Raw genomic sequence first — 17,573 nt, forward strand, 5'->3', positions numbered from 1 at the left:
GAGTATTTAATTATATCATGTCTGTTTTCTGTCAAATGTCTTTTCCCGCCGTCACCAATAAAACATGGGCAAAATTAGAAACAAGTCCAAAGAAAGGGGAAAAAATCTTCAAATACCAGATGAGTCCTGCACTGTGAGAATCCAAGGCAGGCAGCTGTCTCAGGCTTCTCAAATTGTAAACACATCACCCGCAGTCATATATAACTCATCTAACCTGTCCATCACAACCACCACATTCACTCTCTCTTGTCATCTTTACTTAAGTGCACTAGTTGTTTTTTTTTACTACCTTTGTATTGTGTAATATCGACCTACTTTCTCCCAATAACCCCCTCTTTAATCTTGCTCCATTATTTTGTCTCTCCTCCTCTGGTTTATACTTTCATCTCCGCCACTTAAACCTCTTCATCCCTGTATCCACCCATCTCTCTCCCAGTCCCCATCTCCCCTTTCATCTTGCACTCCATCTTTATGCAACTCACCTTGGAAGCAAGGAGCTGTTGTTGAGCTTCTATCTGTTGCTGCTGTCTGGCGGCCATCTCTTGTAGTTCGGCTAGCGTCATGTCCATTCGTGGTGTCGCCACCTGGGCAGGGATACATAAAGGGACAGAAAACACAGTCAAGCTGGTGTTTTAAAATACGCTTTGCTGAAATTAATTTAAAGTCTACTACAAGACAACAAGTGTAGACTTGAAGTGAGAAAAGCAAAATAAGCAACAGGAAAAAAAACACATGTGGGGAGATTAGTGAAGCAATCCCTTCGCCTTTTTTGTGATTTTAGGATTTGTAGTACAACATGTTTTTCCAAGAGACATTCTCTCAACTTGATAATTATATAAACAGACATGTTCGTGTTACGATGTGCTGATTAATCTTTCATTTGCATTTAAACACTGCAGGGTGTTTTTGGATTGAATTAATAAGTACCCCTTAGCAAATCATGAAGCTGGCTTGTTGTTCAGTATAAAGACACAACAAACGAGGTCACAGAATTTATGTTAATAATAAAATCTGACCCACATGATGGGATTGAATCTGTGTAAGAAATCGTATCAACCAAAAAAAATGCCACAACAACTCATGAAACATAACCATATATCATAATGTTGTTAGCCTTAATACATTTTAATTACTATTACAGATTAATGACAATTTGAAACATGCTGAGGTGCATCTCAAATTAATCTTCAGGTTCCCAGCTTTCAGATGGTGTACACCACCTCTATGTGGCATCTACTGTTGATCAATTATCCCCCCCTAAAAGTCCCCTGCGCCCACCCCCATTCTCTATAAAAGGGGGCGGAATAAAGGGGAGAAGTGACTAATGGGGACAACACATTTTTTGATATTAGTCAAGAATTGAGTGAGAGCGAAGCAGTTGGCAGCCATGACAGACGCTGCAATGGAATCCATTGAGGTAACTCAGATTGTTAGGTAGGCTCTGATTTTTCCCTTTAAATATTAAAAATCTAAGTTTGTAAAAGTATAGATATGGTCCTGTAGTGTTTAAGTGGCAGAGGTAAAATATTGCATCAAGATACATTTTTCATTAACAATAGAAGAACCCTGCTGAAACTATTTCACATTGTCTAAAAAAGAAGATACACAAACTTACCCCATTCTCCATTCTTCTGTCTGGGGGACCCTTCACTCCATTCCTCTTCGGCTCTGAGCCTCTGGACCCACCTGAGTAACCAACACGATAGAAGACTCCATCAGACATCACAATGTACTGTAACTGTATATCCAAGCCTCAGTTTGGTCCAAACCAAGAAACAGCAAACCAAGAAAACAACTGGCCTTTGCAGACAACTGTGAAAAATTACCCTTGCTTTTTTGCCTGTCACTGTCTCTGACAGACAAGGGTACACTCCGTACGGCTTTCTGTGGACTTGCTGCAGAGGAGGGTGTAGATCAGTATACAGCTCGGCAAAACAGACTGGCTAGTGCTGAATGATCTTACCTCCTCTGGGAAACAACTGGGATCAGTGCTCTTTGTGACTTGCCGTAATCTCAGGATTTAACCTAATACATAACCGTCTGGCGGTGGGTCCCACAACTGTGTGTGTGTGTGTGTGTGTGTGTGTGTGTACGTGCTAGTCTGTGTACATGAATGCACTTATATCCAACCATGCTACTGGCATTTGACAGCTCAGAGGGGGGGGGGTCTGACAATCCAGAGCCCACCTTTAAAGCCTTGGCCGAGACCAAAGCCCTTTAGCTTGCATAATGGTTTTAGATGACCCTTGACATACAGTATGCATGTTAAATACATGCACATGGTTAAGTGTTGGTGTGAACACAACACCATGCTAAGGCTCGATAAGTTACACTCAGTGTGAGATAATACATGTCCTCTGACCTGGGGCGAAATAACATGCCTGCATCAGGAAGTGTGAACATTTATCTGACTCTGTACTACAGGACTGAGTACAACAGTATTTCCATGAGTAAGACAAACAGCACAGAAACGGGAGACCAAATGTACTCGTCCTTAATACAAATACGGTAACAGAAAAAAGGTATTACAGCACTGTGTTGCAAACACTGAGCACAGCTAAGCTAACAGTGTGGGAAAACAAGAGCAGGCTAAGATAACAGGAAGGGAAAACAGCCATCTAATCCCTGGGCCAGACTCAAGCTGTGAGGGGTAAAGGGGCTTAGTTATGCAACTGGGGGCTGAGAGGATAGCGCACGACCAAAATACTAGAGTTTTCTGTGTTCCTTAGAAAACTGAAAAGTAACAGGCTTATGACGACGTGACTGGGACACCCTGGCCTCCAACAGTACGGCTAAATAAGGCTTGTTCAAGGATTTCAGGTCTGCTAATATAAAACCCCTTCCTGGATGAAGGCAGTCTTTAGAGTACCACCTCCAAACAGGGCTGCATAGGGTTTGCACAGCTTTTAAAAACAGTTAAATTTGAGCATTTTTCAAGCTATATCAAGCCTAAAATAAATAAATTCAGACTCCCAATGTCTTTATCATCAGATCTAAATTGTTACTTCAAATGCAATTAATGTAAAATTATATAATACATAAATATATATTTAAATTCAACCATATTCCTTACCTTAAAAACCTAATGGTTCAAATTAAGCATTTTCAAAACTTTCACGTCTTTGTGTAAAACTGTAGAGTAAAGGAAGAGGTGATCTGGTTTCTTCTCAGCCTCAAACAGGCTGTAAGTGGACATTTCCTTGACGCCAGAGTGAATATGTGTATGTTTAGAGGCTGCAGGCATCTCTGGAGTTTACTATGTCGGTGTCAAATGTCTAATTCTCTTGGGACTACCCTCGTCTAAACCACTACTCTCGTGTGAGTAGAGTGAACAGAGAAACCCTTGCTTGCTGCTTCATTATCCGTTTTATGTGTGGTTGAGCTGTGTGCTGAGAGAAACACTTACCCGACTCCCTGCTCAGGGCCCGATTGTGACGCAGGAAGAAGCGCACCTCTGCCCTGTGTTGTCCCCATCGTTGGAGCACATCCAGCATCCTCTCCCCGTCACCTACAGCTCGCTCTGCAGACAGAATACATAAATACGTCAGCGGTCAGGTGAGATAAAAACACACCCATAAGTTCAATATTTATCTTTTAAATTGTATTTAATTTGGCAAGGTTAAAACATGTGAAAATACCCAGAGAGCATGCGAGTTTTGCTTTGTAAAATTGTGTTGAAGCATGAGCCTGACACTGCTGGCCTTCACTGAAAGAAGATTCATTTCAGCAGCACCATCTGCATCTAGTTGATCTTTCTGAGTAATGACCTCGGGGAAAACAACTGTGATGTGTTGTCAATTATTCTGGCTGGTACTGAGCCAAAAGGCTCATCATCCATTCCTCAGACATTTTCTTCAACCTGCTTAAGACCATTTCATTACACAAATGGACTGACACATTACAGTCAAGTAGAGGTCAATGAAACTGATCTATTATCATGGCATGACTGCAAAACAAATCAGTAACGACTGTGATATCCAGGTTATTAATAGCTTTACATCTAAATTTGATGCAAAATGTCACTGCTGTGTTTTTGAAGGAGACTCGGCAGCAGTCTGAAGAGAGAAATGGCTGCAAAATGAGACAATCTTTTCAGACTACTTGTGGAAGTACTCAAACACAATAATTGGCACTTTCTTCGCTCTTTTAGCAGCGTCACCATGGAAACAGCTACGTAGCCTGGCTCCTTGAGTTTTGATTTTGAATACCTCCTGACTCTCAGAGATGGGGAAAAAGGGGAAGACATAAAATCTCAACCCCTCCTCCTACCACCTGAGAGATGTGGAGGATGTCTGGGTACTTGTGTTTGTTGCAGGGATTATGAGCTCTGCTTCATTTGCACTGCAGACCCAAAAGAGATAAGCCCTTCAAAAAGAAACTGCCAAGCAGTTGACCACACAGTTAATCTCCATATATGGTCGACTTCAGAAAAGCAATTTCCCTCTAATTAAAAGGAAGGAGACAAACAAGTGCCTGAACACTGCATCCAGTCCCCTAGCTGGGATACATCCATATTCCACAACCAAATCAGCATGTGACTGAAAATCTCATTGTGTGTAGATAGACAATGATAACAGCTCACCAGATCCACGCCACATCTCAGACAGGTGGCAGTCTGTCTCCCCCGGCTCCTTGCACAGCTCCACCACGTCCCGGCACATTGTCTCAGGGGTAACGGGAACCTCAGTAAAATGCTGGTCATTGTTACTGAGGTATACTGTCAGGAACATCTGGGGACAGCGGGAGGGGGAGAGAAGCAGATTAGATAGAGAAGTGAAATAACAATAGAGGATAAAGTGAAGAGTGTTTGTGAGTGTGATGAGTGTGCTTCACTCACACTTTTCAAACATGGAATATGTAACACTGGGTTCATCTGTCTGTTAAAGTGATGTCATTTTATCTTTCAGACATAGCCGACTTTACATTAAGATTCCATACAGTTTTATTCAGGCAAGTCATCTACAGCACATTTACAATTAAATTGGCTTAATGACCATTGTGAGCCCGAAGGATGCTCACCACCTCTACTAACAGTGAAACTACTGATACATTTGAACATCAGTTTAATAATGTTATTAGAAAGTGAATTTCACTGCATGTTTTATTGTGACTCTAGTTTAATTCCTATTAGCTCACTTGCTGGATGAAGCGTTTTGCTGAATATTAAGTTAATCATCCGCATAGTTGGCAAGAATAAACAAAATATATGGATAGACTATACAGTCACATTGTTTAAATGGCTATACAAGGGTTTATAACCTCTTATGTTCCAGTCGTACCACAAGGGGAAAATATTTTCCTTAAAATTGGCTCATTTGCAGTGTTAATTGGTTCATTAAAATTATTTTGATGATTGAGATAACGTCAGTACAAGACGTGCATTTCATCTCTCACTATCTCTCTGCATATTTCACCTTGTTTTGCTCGCCATGACCCGACATGTAAAATTTCTACCAGTTTGATATAAAAGGCTGCAAGTATTAAACGGGCTGCACATAACAGTATCTGTTTCCCAACCCTCATTCCTGTGTGTCAACAGAGAAATCAGAGGCCAGCACCCAGAATTCCATTTCACCCCACGCCATCCAACTGCTAACTGGTGCTGTCACCACTTTGAGAGATCCCTCTATCCCAACACACACACACACATAGAATAAATACGCCTGCCAAGCCCTCTCAAGGGGACAGACCACTGCAGACTCTGGAGATGCTGGATTTGTATGTCAGTCTGTGACTGACAGAAGCCTGAGACTGGTTACTGACTATCTAAAAAGAAATGGACTATCTCAGCGAAGATGTCACTGAAGTGGAATGCGGTTGTGAAAGCCTTCAGCTACTACAGAAAAAAAATAACACATTGACAGTGAGCAGAAAATTGAGCTGTCTAACAGCAAGCATCCTAAAGCTGGAAATCCTACCACATTCCATTCTGACAGCTCCTTTAGTGCTTATAAAAGAAATGTTCAAGACATTGTTTATGTTTATAGTTGTAATAGACATCCACTTTAATAACAGAAAGAAGACCTGTCAAAGTAATTCCTTAGCAGTCAATTTATAAATATACATCTAGCACAAAAATGTTATTCCATGTGTTAACAGAAATATTGATTTTTTTTTTAATGCATCTCCATACTAAATATTTGAAACGGTTTCAATACTCATTTTCTAAAGGATCAATATCTGGGTGGCAACTTTCTGCTCTCTCACACACACATTGCCTCCTCTCACTAACTCACTTGGCTGTATTCTCGTCACTTGTCTCATTCGATCGGGTTAAAATAATATTTTGCAGGTTTTGCTATGGTTTTAGCTTCCCCCACCTTAATTTATGGCACCCTGCACATAACAACTTAAAAACATTGTCTACCTTTTCCACAACAAATTATGCTAGACTCATAAAACTGTCGTGCTTACTGCAGCAACCACAGCAACAACTGTATGTTGCTCATACTTGCACAGGTGAAGTTAGCCTTCAGGGCTTTCTAAGACTCGGTTAATATTGTGAAAGGGTCTAAACAGAAAGACCTGTTCGTCAGAGATCTTTCTGACAGGAAGCCTTAAAGGGTAACTACGTCCATGTGCAGCTCATACATAAAAAAAACAGCAAGTGCAGAGCTATTGTAATTATTGCCTTTTGTATGTGTGACAAGGTCAAAGGCTTATTAACATGTTAACATGCACTAGAAGAATGTTTTTTTCATTCGCATAAAAAAAGTTTCAATTATTGAACAACCTGCAGTGTGGAACTTTTGTCTCCCCCCTCTTGCAAATTAATAAACACAATCACTGAAGACTTGTACTACAACATTTTACTTGCATGTGAGCTCACTGTATCTCGCCTGCACCCTGCCAACTCTTCCCCTTGTAAATATTTCACAGACACATTTTGGTATTGGTATTGTGGTCTTGAAAAGTGTATTGACTTTCCAAGGTGATGTATTGAAGTGAGAAATTCCAGTAACGTGACAACACTAGATACTAAAAACCTTTACAAACACTGACAGTAAACATGAAAGCAAAAAATTGCGTCTCAGTGTAATTATACAGTAGATGTATGCTTAAGAGGCTTTAAGGTCCGTGCTGGAATACGGTCCCGTTTGTTATCTGATCACACGAAAGGCGAGTGAGAGCTTTGATAAGGCCGTAATAAAACCAATATTATGACATAGCATAGGTGTCCTGGGGCATGGCACCACTTGAACTTACTCAACCTTTCTCTTTAAGCCCCAGCTTTTGGCACAAAACAATGTCTTCACAGTGACTTCATTACTGTTGCAATAGAAAAGCAGCAGCCCAAGAATAAGCTGGAAAGTGTATAATTGTTAAAATTGTATTGTTCGTGCCCTAAACCTCCAGGTTGGACTGTCAGGTTTTTCTATTCTCAGCACACTGCCGTGAACGGCCATGCCTACAGGGGCCATGGTGGGAACATCAGGTCAGCAGGGTCACAAGCACAAAGGGCTTGGGGGGCGAGAGCATGCAGAGCAGCTGCAGCCATGGAGCAGAAACAAAAGTGTTTGAGTTGCTTTTGAACTGTGGGGTGCACCGAGAAAAAAAGCACAACAGCCTTAAGATAAGTAGCTTTATTGTCCTTTTCTTCTTTAAATGAAGCTAACTGAGTGAGTGGGCAGGTGACACGTTTCCTCTGAAAGTCTCCTTAGCAACATACACAACTGCAGAAGGTTTGTTTGTCTGCCGTGATGAGATGATGATGAAAACAAGGGGTAGCAGTCTGACTCAGAGGACCTGACTCAACTGGTTTGTTCCATAGGGATGTAAATGAAAAATCCCATCAATAGAGCAAATCAGCAGTGAGTCACACTTGTCAGTAATCTACCGTACCGAAAGCTGTAAACAGGCACTGTGTTCCTCAGCGGCCATAGAAGACCTAATAGCTCTGTGATAGAAGACCACCCCAGAGAACAAAGCCAAAAACCAAGAGTTTCCTTTCCTGCCTGCTTATCAGAATAGTTTTATTGATAGCGGTTTGTAGCTGACAACTAAACTGGAATCCGTTAATGTAATAAATTACACTGTGAGGGCCGGTAATTAAAATAAAACCTCCACTGGCATCAATTTAATGTAGTCTGCCTTTAGTTTAAAACAAATGCCATTCAGAGATCAGCGCAGAGCAGCTGACATCATCACAACTTCCCAGCAATGTAGGACATTCAAATGACCCTGTTAATATTTGGAGAGTGAAAGAGAGACAACAGAGCGGAGGGGGGTGGAGGGTGGGAGAGAGCGGGACTGAAAGAGAGAGAGGAGGAGACAGGACACATAGATGGGAGGGGAATAGAGTCTTGGGGGTGGCAAACCCTTCACTGAAAGCCAATTCTCTTCAGCACTAAAGTTAATGATCCAGGGCCACCACTACCAAGTCCAAGCCTCGATCTGGATGAGCTAGCACTTTGCTGCTGACCTTCATCCACCTAATGCATGCGGTCACTGCTTATCACACACATGTGCAACATATACATAATTATCTAAACTAATCAGGCCAATTTTCACACATCCTACATATTCATATTGGTTAGGGTACATTTAAATATGCAAAATAGATGTAGGTAATAAGGTTGTGTATTGGTAAAAATCTGTTGGGGGTTTAAACATAACACAAAATGAACCATTTAGCCATAAATCTTTGCATGTAAATTAAATATTTATTCATTTTTACCTACATTTATTGTAGCTATATAGAGGAATATCTCTTACACAGCAGAGGGTCCACTTTCACTTTAATTAGCAGAACAGTGTGCATAAACTACACAACTTCACAAGTAATTTTTCATGCAAAAGCAGATATATTACAGTATATCAATATGAGAAAAAGTTTCCACATTCACAGCCCTAGTGCGGAAGCCTCTGCTAACTGCCCTTATTTGTCTAACTAGACAGACAGGTGTAAAGAGCACCTTGACTCCCATTTTGGACTCAGCCAAACAATGTGAGAGCTCATTAAATATTCATAGATACTACGGCGAATGAAATTAAACAGCTCAATAACAACCTGATATTTCAAAACAGACAAACAGTAGCACCACAGCTCGCCAGAAAGCATCGTCTTAGGTGGCCTCACACAACCTGGGAGTCGAGCGGTACCAATTTGGATTGTACATGACAATGTCTGACAAAAATGTGCTACACTTGCCTTCTGTCTATCAGAATGGATGACAGAAGCAAGTGCTGAATTGCACTTCCTGCCAACCTGAGACAGGCCAGAGAGATTGCCCTGGGGAAGGAGAAGGGGACGAGCTGCCTCTGCTGCGGCGGTTCACTATAATAACGCAAGATTCCTAATTCCATCACAGCGTCAGCTAAGTCAAAGCTGTCTCTCAGGGTTTGGGGCGAGTGCGGCAGCTCAGAATTGCAAACTGACAATTATAGCCACTGCAAGGAAATGTGGCTGTTAACACTGCAGCCTGCACTGTAGATATTCTCAAAGCAGAGCAGCTATAAGGCTAGGTCATTGGGGCTATATCTCAGGGATTAAGTTAATCCGCTATATAAAAATATAGCCTTTCAACAGACCAGTGGCACAGTATTACAATAGTAAGCTTAAATTCAATAGCCTGCAGTTAGACTAAGGCCTCTATGCCTTAAGTTTAAAGTGAAATATCCTTCTGGGAAACCAATGCCAAAGAGTATGCAGGTGTTCATTTTCATAACCAGGTCTTCCAGTTCTTTCTTTTCAGTTACTGTACTGTAGTGACTTGGATGCAACAACAGAAAACCTTCAGTCCTGACAGTCAATGTCATACGCTTAGGAAAATCTGTTCTAGACACAATGACAAAGACAGAGTGTGTGTGTGTCTGAGATGAAAGGCTGCAACATTAAAACCCCTAAGTAGTAAGAACACATCAGAGGGAGAGAGTGACTGTAGCTGGCAGAATGTACTTGACCTGCCCTGCTGAAAATGGCTGAGAGGCCGAGAAAGAGAGAGACATAAAAGACAAAGGTACTGTAACAGTCATTCTGGGTTATTGCTTGAACACAGACTTATTTGTCAATATTTTTAAACTTTTTCATAGTTTGAAGATCCTTTTTTAACGTGTCCTCTCAGTGACTGGAACTGTCTGGTCTGACAACACCTAATAATTCTATACTATATATAGTGAAATAAATTGCAAATCGTGTAGGGAGGTGCGGGACTACAGAGTAAAATAAACATATCAGCTACAAAGCCTACAGCCTATAAGATGCTGATTTGGCCCTTTACTTTCTAATTTGGATCCCTTCTTCCATTAAAGCCAGAGGGGCTATGAAGCAGATGCCATTGATCGCAGGCCTAAGGGGAACAGGCTTTTCAAGCCACTCTAGGTGTTTAGACAGAGGACTCTGAGATGAGTTCAGTTTAAAGATCAACACTGTACCCGCAGCCAATTACAGGAAGGAATGCTGTGCTAATGTGTGTTGTGTGTGTGTGTGGCACTCCCACTGATTGTTCAGATAACAAACATGCGCACTGCAGTAAAATAAAGGCAATAGTGTCTTGATGCAAGTGTACTTGACAGGTCAGAGGAAAATTAAAAACAAAGTAGAAAAATTATCTTTTCACAATGATACATCAAGCAGGCCTAGCATATCAATCCACATGTCCCACCTTGACAATCCACTCTCTACTCATGAAGGTCAATTTCTCTCTCAAGATCATTGTCCAAATGCAATTGGTCCCATATTGAGTTAAGAGTGATCAAAACTGTCTGCCACTGCAGTTTCCCATTTCCAAGAATAGACAAACCACAAGGGATTGTACTGTAATAGAATTACTTTGCAATATCAGGATAACTAGTAAATGAAGTCCATCCTGTCACTGACAATTCACATCAATACAACTACAAACACAGACAGCAAGGACGGATATATTTCGTTATCTTAGTTTGGCATTTTCATACATTTTTTTTAAACTACAAGGGCACTCAAAACCTCTGCCAAGGATGTGCCCTATCTCACAATGTTAAATAATGTGTATCTCCGCCCTGTGATATGGATCCGCTCCAAAATTTCCTTGGCCCAAGCTACAACGTTCCACAAAGTTTCATAAAAATCGGGCCAGTAGTTCTTCCGTAATCCTGCTGACAAACAGACAAGCAAACAGAAACCATTGTCCTTAGTGGAGGTAATTAGATCCTTACTGATGTTCATAAGATCAGCAAGTGACTAAATGTTCCACTCATACAATAATAGTACCTTTGTTTTAGTCAATGTTTTTCTCTTTCAATGCAGACATTTCTGTGTCTACTTTTCCTACACACTATAGTTCAAACTGGATCTGCAACAAGATTGTTTTCATTACTGATTACTCTTTGGATTATTCATGTTAAATATAAGTCCACATCTCAAATTGGAGATGTGGAGGAGCAAAATATAAAAATACCCAAATGTGGCAAATTTAATATAGAAAAAAACTAAAGGAACACACATAAGTCAGAACCACAAAATGTTTGATATTTTTTACATGAGAAATAAATTGACTCGTGTATCTCGATTGTCAGAATTATTAATTTTCTGTCAATCCAATGATTGAGTAATCTTGCAAAGCCAGACCTATCTCCAAAGCACTGTGTCAGCACTGGAGAATTGTCTGGCTGGACACATTATCATTCTGCTAAAGGGAGAAAACAACGCTCTGGCTTGATTGCATTTTTTTTAAACATTCACAATTGCCTTGGTGGTGCCCCTGCAAAATAGAAAAGATAGTGGAAGGCAAAGAGAATGTAGCATGAAATATGTGGCCAATGGCAGCCCACATATAGCCACTCTACATCTGGTAAGTTACTTTAGCATCACTATTTCAACTACAGCGAAAGGGCTGAAACTGTTGTAGAAGACAAAGGTTGCTTTTCTCCGTAGTAAGTAGCATTAGCTATATTTTCAGCTTGTCACAGTGTTTCTGTCTGTCTAACCTCAAACAGAGAACCTGTGAACCCATGAATATTGAATTGTGTTACTATGGTTTCAGGTAGACCTGATTACAACCTCCCGTTGATAAAAGAGTGATTAAAATCAATTATGTTAATTTCGTACTAGCTTGAACTTTGCTGAAGTGAAGGCCACAGTATAGTATACTATGAACAAGCTGAAACATTGCAGTGTTAGATTGCTTTATGCTCAAAAGATAAATGAGTATGTTCATAAATACTGTGTAAAATACACCAGTTAGAATATCAAGAGCAAATAGTCAAAAGCAAAGCAAGTTGTGATTATATCCCTGCCTTGGAGGAGCATGGGTGTAGTCAGATCAGATGGAGCAAAGTGTCAGACAGCCTCGACATAATACTCTGGGATTGACTACAACATTCATTTACACAAGATCAGATGTGATACCTAGTGTAGGAATGAGACAACTGGTGAAATGGACAGTGTGAGGAAGGGCACGGCAGAAGAAAATAAGCTGGACTGTATCTTTGACCATGCCTGAGAGGGTCTCACCCTAAAGCTGCTGGGCCTTCTGTCCACACACACACTTTCAATTACAGGTATTGCTGTAGTAAGCGAATGAGTCAACTAGGTCTGGTTGAGGGAGTCACCTCTGAATGTGATTACAGCAGGTTTGTAAGACACTGCAGCATCATCTTCGTCTCCCTGCAACAGCTTTAAGAGTTGACACAGTTCCAGCAAAGCAGTCCTTCAAAAAGGCGAGGCAGCAGAAAACTCCCTAATGGCTTTATGCATTATTCCTCTTCATCTCTCTTTCACCCTCTCTCACTTTCTTTATGCTGCATTATGGGAATGAGGGGGCGAGGGAGAAAGGTCAGGGGTAACAAACATGAGAAGGCGGAATCAGAACGCACAGGAGCCTTATTCAGCTGCAACGTCTAGAAAAAAAGCTGTTTTTACAACACACCGAAACTGCAGCGAGCTGTGACTCTTCGATCAGGATCTCTTCTCTCTGTCTGCACTGCAGTACTTAGCCTATCACTTTATGATCTGTACTCTCTCTTGCGATAGTCTTCTACTCCTATTCTACGTGAAGAGAACGTTCCAACTTATCTGAGAGATAAGGGAACAATAAGTGACAGTCAGAAAGGAGAGGTTGTTTTTTTCCCCCTCCCAAGCCTTTCTGACAGTTGGACGAAGTAATTCAGTGTAACAACAAGGCAACAGCAAACTGGAATCAAAATATATCATATACACAGACTAAAATTACATTAAAGTGCTTTATAAGTAGTCGGTCGCCTATTCTGTTGTATGGGAAACAACTGTATGCAAAACTGTTTTCTATCAACATTTATCTCAACTAAAAGCCAAGTTATAGCGATTAAAAAAATGGCACACTAATTGGCTTCTATTAAAAAAAAGGCATACTGAAAACTGTGTTTGTGTTTAATCTGTCATATGCAAAATAGACTTTGGTGAAGCAGGAGAGTGGGTGATTGGAGGAGGCAGAGTACAAAAGAGCTTTTCTAATGCAGGAACTTTTCCAGGAACCCTTTTTGGGACTCAGGAACATTCACTACTTTTTAAAGCACAAGAACCAGGGTCTAAATTTAGTTTCTAGAAAAGTAGTTTGTCCCCACTAAAGTTCCTGTGCCAGGGATAAAACTCACAGAGCATCAAGTACTGGTTGAAATGCTTACATTTTAATAAATGTTCGACATTTTAACAAACAATGCTGTCACAATGCCGTTGCCTTTTTGTTTAAGACTTTTGTTTAAGAGAAATTCTGCTTTTCACCTGGATTCCTCGCAGATGAGAGTCACTCGATATTCCATGGCAGGTAAGACGATACATGCTCAGGTGACTCTGGTGTGCTTCCTTTCAGAAACCAGGCTAATGTGATGCTGGTATTGTGAGCTGCACAGTTTGCGTTCAAGGAAATAGATGATCAGTTGTCTCAGTAAATATTCTTTGCTCTGCACTGTGATGATTTAATCATTCTTCTGTACAAAATGTTGTGTGCTACGAAGACAATACATAGATAATTATGTTGCTGAGTTGGGAGCAAAGTGTCAATACGATACTTTTTACACCACTCTACTTATAGTCATAATGATAACTCTTCTTCTTCAAATAAAAGTCAAAACATTGCCCTTGAAAGTCCTTGCCTATCACTGATGAGGCTGCTTACGTAAGCGACCCGTACCCTCCCACAGACTAAACACAAAGCCTGTGGTGCTACAGAGAAAGCCTTCTCAGGTTTCTGTTGACACACACAGCAAAATCTGGCTTCCCAGAGCATCATGTCATTTTCCCACCATCATAACACCATCACAAAGTCTAGCAACAGTGAGATTTGTTGCGGTGTAGCTGCGACATGGTACAAATGTGTGTGGTCAAAGAATGCAAAACTCAAACAATGCAGGCCCAGGCACAAAAAAGTTTATCTACTTGAAAATCTACAAAGCAAGCAACTCGTGTCATGGGAGAGGAATGAGGAAGCGATAGGTGGCGGCAACATTTTAAATCCAGAACCGTGCAGACACTTTTCCCTGACAGTTGTTTTTTTTTGTTTCTGTTCTTTTCCGTTGCCAGGATATAATTAATCTTGACAAAAAGTACACATCACTGATCTTATAAACTAGCAGAGCATTCAAGCCTAAATATGGCATTAATAAGTGTATGTAGAACAAGTTCTGGTTCAAGCAGAGGAGACAGTAAATCAGGGCTAAATTAGATATACCTTGCTATGTTCAATAAATGGTGAGCATCCCTTATCAGGGTGCTGCCACAGCACAGGCGCACACACAATGAGCTCTCCACAACCCACTGTTAAAGAGTCCCTGCAGCTCATTGTGTTCAGAAAACAGTGACCCCTTATTTACCATCCCAGCCAGCAATTACGACACTACATTCTCACTGCCCCCGAGCCCCTGGCCTGTACAAGCAGGGTCATGGGCTATAGCTGTAATTTCTAAGACAATACCTCACATCAGACATGGCCATATAGAGGCCATTATGTGTTTATCAGGCGACCACCAGAAGCCGTATCTCATTCAAACACACCACAACAGAGACACACACACCGATATATTCTCCGGTGACAGAATTGGGGGCATTTAGCAAGGTCTCACGTGGCCTATAAAGAAACAGATCTTGTATAAAAGCATGTAAGGGTGGCAATTTATACTGGCGTCTACAAGAACGGAGCTCGGTGATAACAAATGACCATGTGCCAGTAGCAGACTGAGGTCATGCACCAGACAGCAGTCATCTAAATGCGACTCTGTCTCACAGCTAAGATGATTAATTCACTGATCAAGCTGTTTTACTGGAAGCACAGGTCTGAGCAGAGACTGGTATCATTAGTGGAACCTCAGCATACTATGACGGCGGATTACACTGGATTGCTCATTAGTTGTAACATCGCTGTAAATAAAGTGGGACCAGTGTTGTACAGAGTGCGACTTAACATATTGTTGGTTCACCAAGGACACAATGGTCCAGAATTAACCGGAGAAGCAGAGGCAAAAACAAAGCAGGACTGTGATATTCTGGACCAATGTGGATGCTAATATTTAAAATAACAATTATAATGCCGATGCTGATGTTTTTTTGTGCCAGTGAAACAAATAAATATTCATTATAAAATAAAAACTGAACTGATTTAAAGGATTGTTTTGACCGAGTCTGACTGCAGATAACCAACACAACATGGCTAAATTGATGTGACACGAAAGATAAACATCAGCCACTGCCATCAGTAAAGTCATCTTATTTTCAGATAGGTCGATCGCAGTAAACAAGGTGAATATCTGCCCATTCCAATGTTTGGTGTTAACATTCAGATAATGACAGCAATTTCTTATGTAAATTAATAGTCGACTGAAAATTACCATTGTTATTACAAAATCCTATTTTGACAGCTGATCATTTGAGTCATTTATCAAGAAAAATGCCAAATTGTTCTGGTTACAGCTTTTAAATGTGAGAATTTTCTGCTTCTGATATGTAGGTACAAACCAAAACAAGCAATCAAATAAAGGAAAACGAAAAGGGCACTTTTGGCAATTTACTGAATTGATGATTGGTCAAAAAAATGTAATGGCTTACAACCCTATTTGCCATGAAAGTCTCAAGTAAATAAATTCTAGACAGAATTTTAGCTAAGTTAAATGATAACTAGTTACCAATCCAACCATCACTTCTTTGAACTTTGCACATTTACCAGAAGCAGCCAAAGCCACAACAGAGAAGTAAATCTGCATTGTTAAAAACTATAGGAAGGGTTATTTCTCTCCAGTGAGCACATACAGCAGACCCCTGTCCGCTGCCCTCTCTACATACATCAAAGAAGTGCTGAGAGATAGAGGCTTTCACTGCAGCAAAAGCAATAGCCCTCTGATGATGATGATGATGGTGGTGGTGATGATGGAGATGACATGGCAGGAGTCCAGAGCTGAGGTTAGCGTAGTGCCATCCAGACTTGGTGCCTTGTGCTTGTTTGTGCTCTGAGCAGGATGGTTGTGTACAGTGTATACTAACAAATCGTACAGTTAATCCACCTGCAGTTAAGTTAATGACTGTATGGTTAGGTAAATATCAACTGTCCTGAGACTGAATATAGATGTAGATAAGGAATGTGACGCACATGTAGGATAATCGAAGTTATAAGAGTATAATAAAGCAAATAAATGATCGGGCAAGAATCACATGCACCGATCACAGACACACACACAGCTGTCACAGAGCATAAACTTCACAACAGAAGCCCGTGTTGCCGACAAAAGTAGCAACCGCATCAACTTGCCACGTCAATTTAAATGTCCAGGTAACACACATTCGTTACAATGCGGGGTTAACGCCGTAATATAATATCGAAAACGGAAATATAAGGCTACGGGACAAGGTTAAAACTTGTAGTCAAGTAAATAAAACATGAACTCACCGGCATCATTTTAGCTTCGTACCGCATTTAGCTAACCAACACAGCATGAATCTCCACTGGCAGTTTCGACGAAAGCTGCGAGACTGACGATCACTTTAATCCCAGAGCCTCAACCCGCGATGGGCAAGGCTACTTTCTCCTGCTTTAGGGGTCCCGTCCTGCATTAAAAACACAGCATATCGTTATTTCAAAAACCAAACTAAATGTTAAAAGAATAAAATACACTTTTGTTAATTGTATGCCGTGTCGAGGACCTGTTGCAACAAATAACAAGGCCTTCACGACAAAAGTTTCCCTTGTAGTTTTGTGAGCATCGCTTAGAACTTTGAAACGGCTCGTTGCGAGCGCGAGCCGAACCTAAACATCGTCATGTTTTGTGAGTTAACTACTGAAGAAACAAGTTATAAATCTATGCGGGGATTATTTGATATTTTCTAGGTTTTACTTACCAAAGGACGCCTAGGTAATCAGCCCGAAACCCCGTTGACTGACAGCGTTGCTCGATAGCTCGCAGCCTATCCCAGAGTGACGTATCGGGAGGAAACTCATCCCAGTTTGGAATTCAAGCTCCGCCTCGTTTTGGAGCAGAAAACACCCCCAACGGCTTGACCAGTCCGGTGTAAATACTACCCTTTAAATAAAGGTTCATTTTCATTAAAATTTACTCCGGATTGATATCATTCAGTTGTACAATACGATTATCAGTGCCAAATAAAACTTACATTTAAAGTAGAGATCAACCGG

The 17,573-nt window shown here is 40.8% G+C and overlaps 1 protein-coding gene across 3 annotated transcripts in view; it reads right to left on the reverse strand.

The window, feature by feature from the left end:
- The window catches only part of LOC131993390 (apoptosis-stimulating of p53 protein 2-like), a 30,730-nt gene extending 13,329 nt beyond the window's left edge, over window positions 1-17,401 (reverse strand). For all 3 annotated transcript variants that reach the window (XM_059359288.1, XM_059359287.1, XM_059359285.1), the window contains exons 1-6: window positions 17,279-17,401; window positions 16,830-16,987; window positions 4,583-4,730; window positions 3,407-3,520; window positions 1,616-1,686; window positions 483-584 (exon numbers count right to left, since the gene is read on the reverse strand). In XM_059359288.1, coding sequence (XP_059215271.1) covers window positions 483-584; window positions 1,616-1,686; window positions 3,407-3,520; window positions 4,583-4,730; window positions 16,830-16,856 — 462 coding nt within the window. In that variant the 5' untranslated portion in view covers window positions 16,857-16,987; window positions 17,279-17,401. The remainder of the gene's footprint in view (window positions 1-482; window positions 585-1,615; window positions 1,687-3,406; window positions 3,521-4,582; window positions 4,731-16,829; window positions 16,988-17,278) is intronic.
- Between the last annotated feature and the right edge of the window lie 172 nt (window positions 17,402-17,573).

Source organism: Centropristis striata, chromosome 20, assembly GCF_030273125.1.
Source record: "Centropristis striata isolate RG_2023a ecotype Rhode Island chromosome 20, C.striata_1.0, whole genome shotgun sequence".
In the NCBI taxonomy this organism is placed as follows: Eukaryota; Metazoa; Chordata; class Actinopteri; order Perciformes; family Serranidae; genus Centropristis; species Centropristis striata.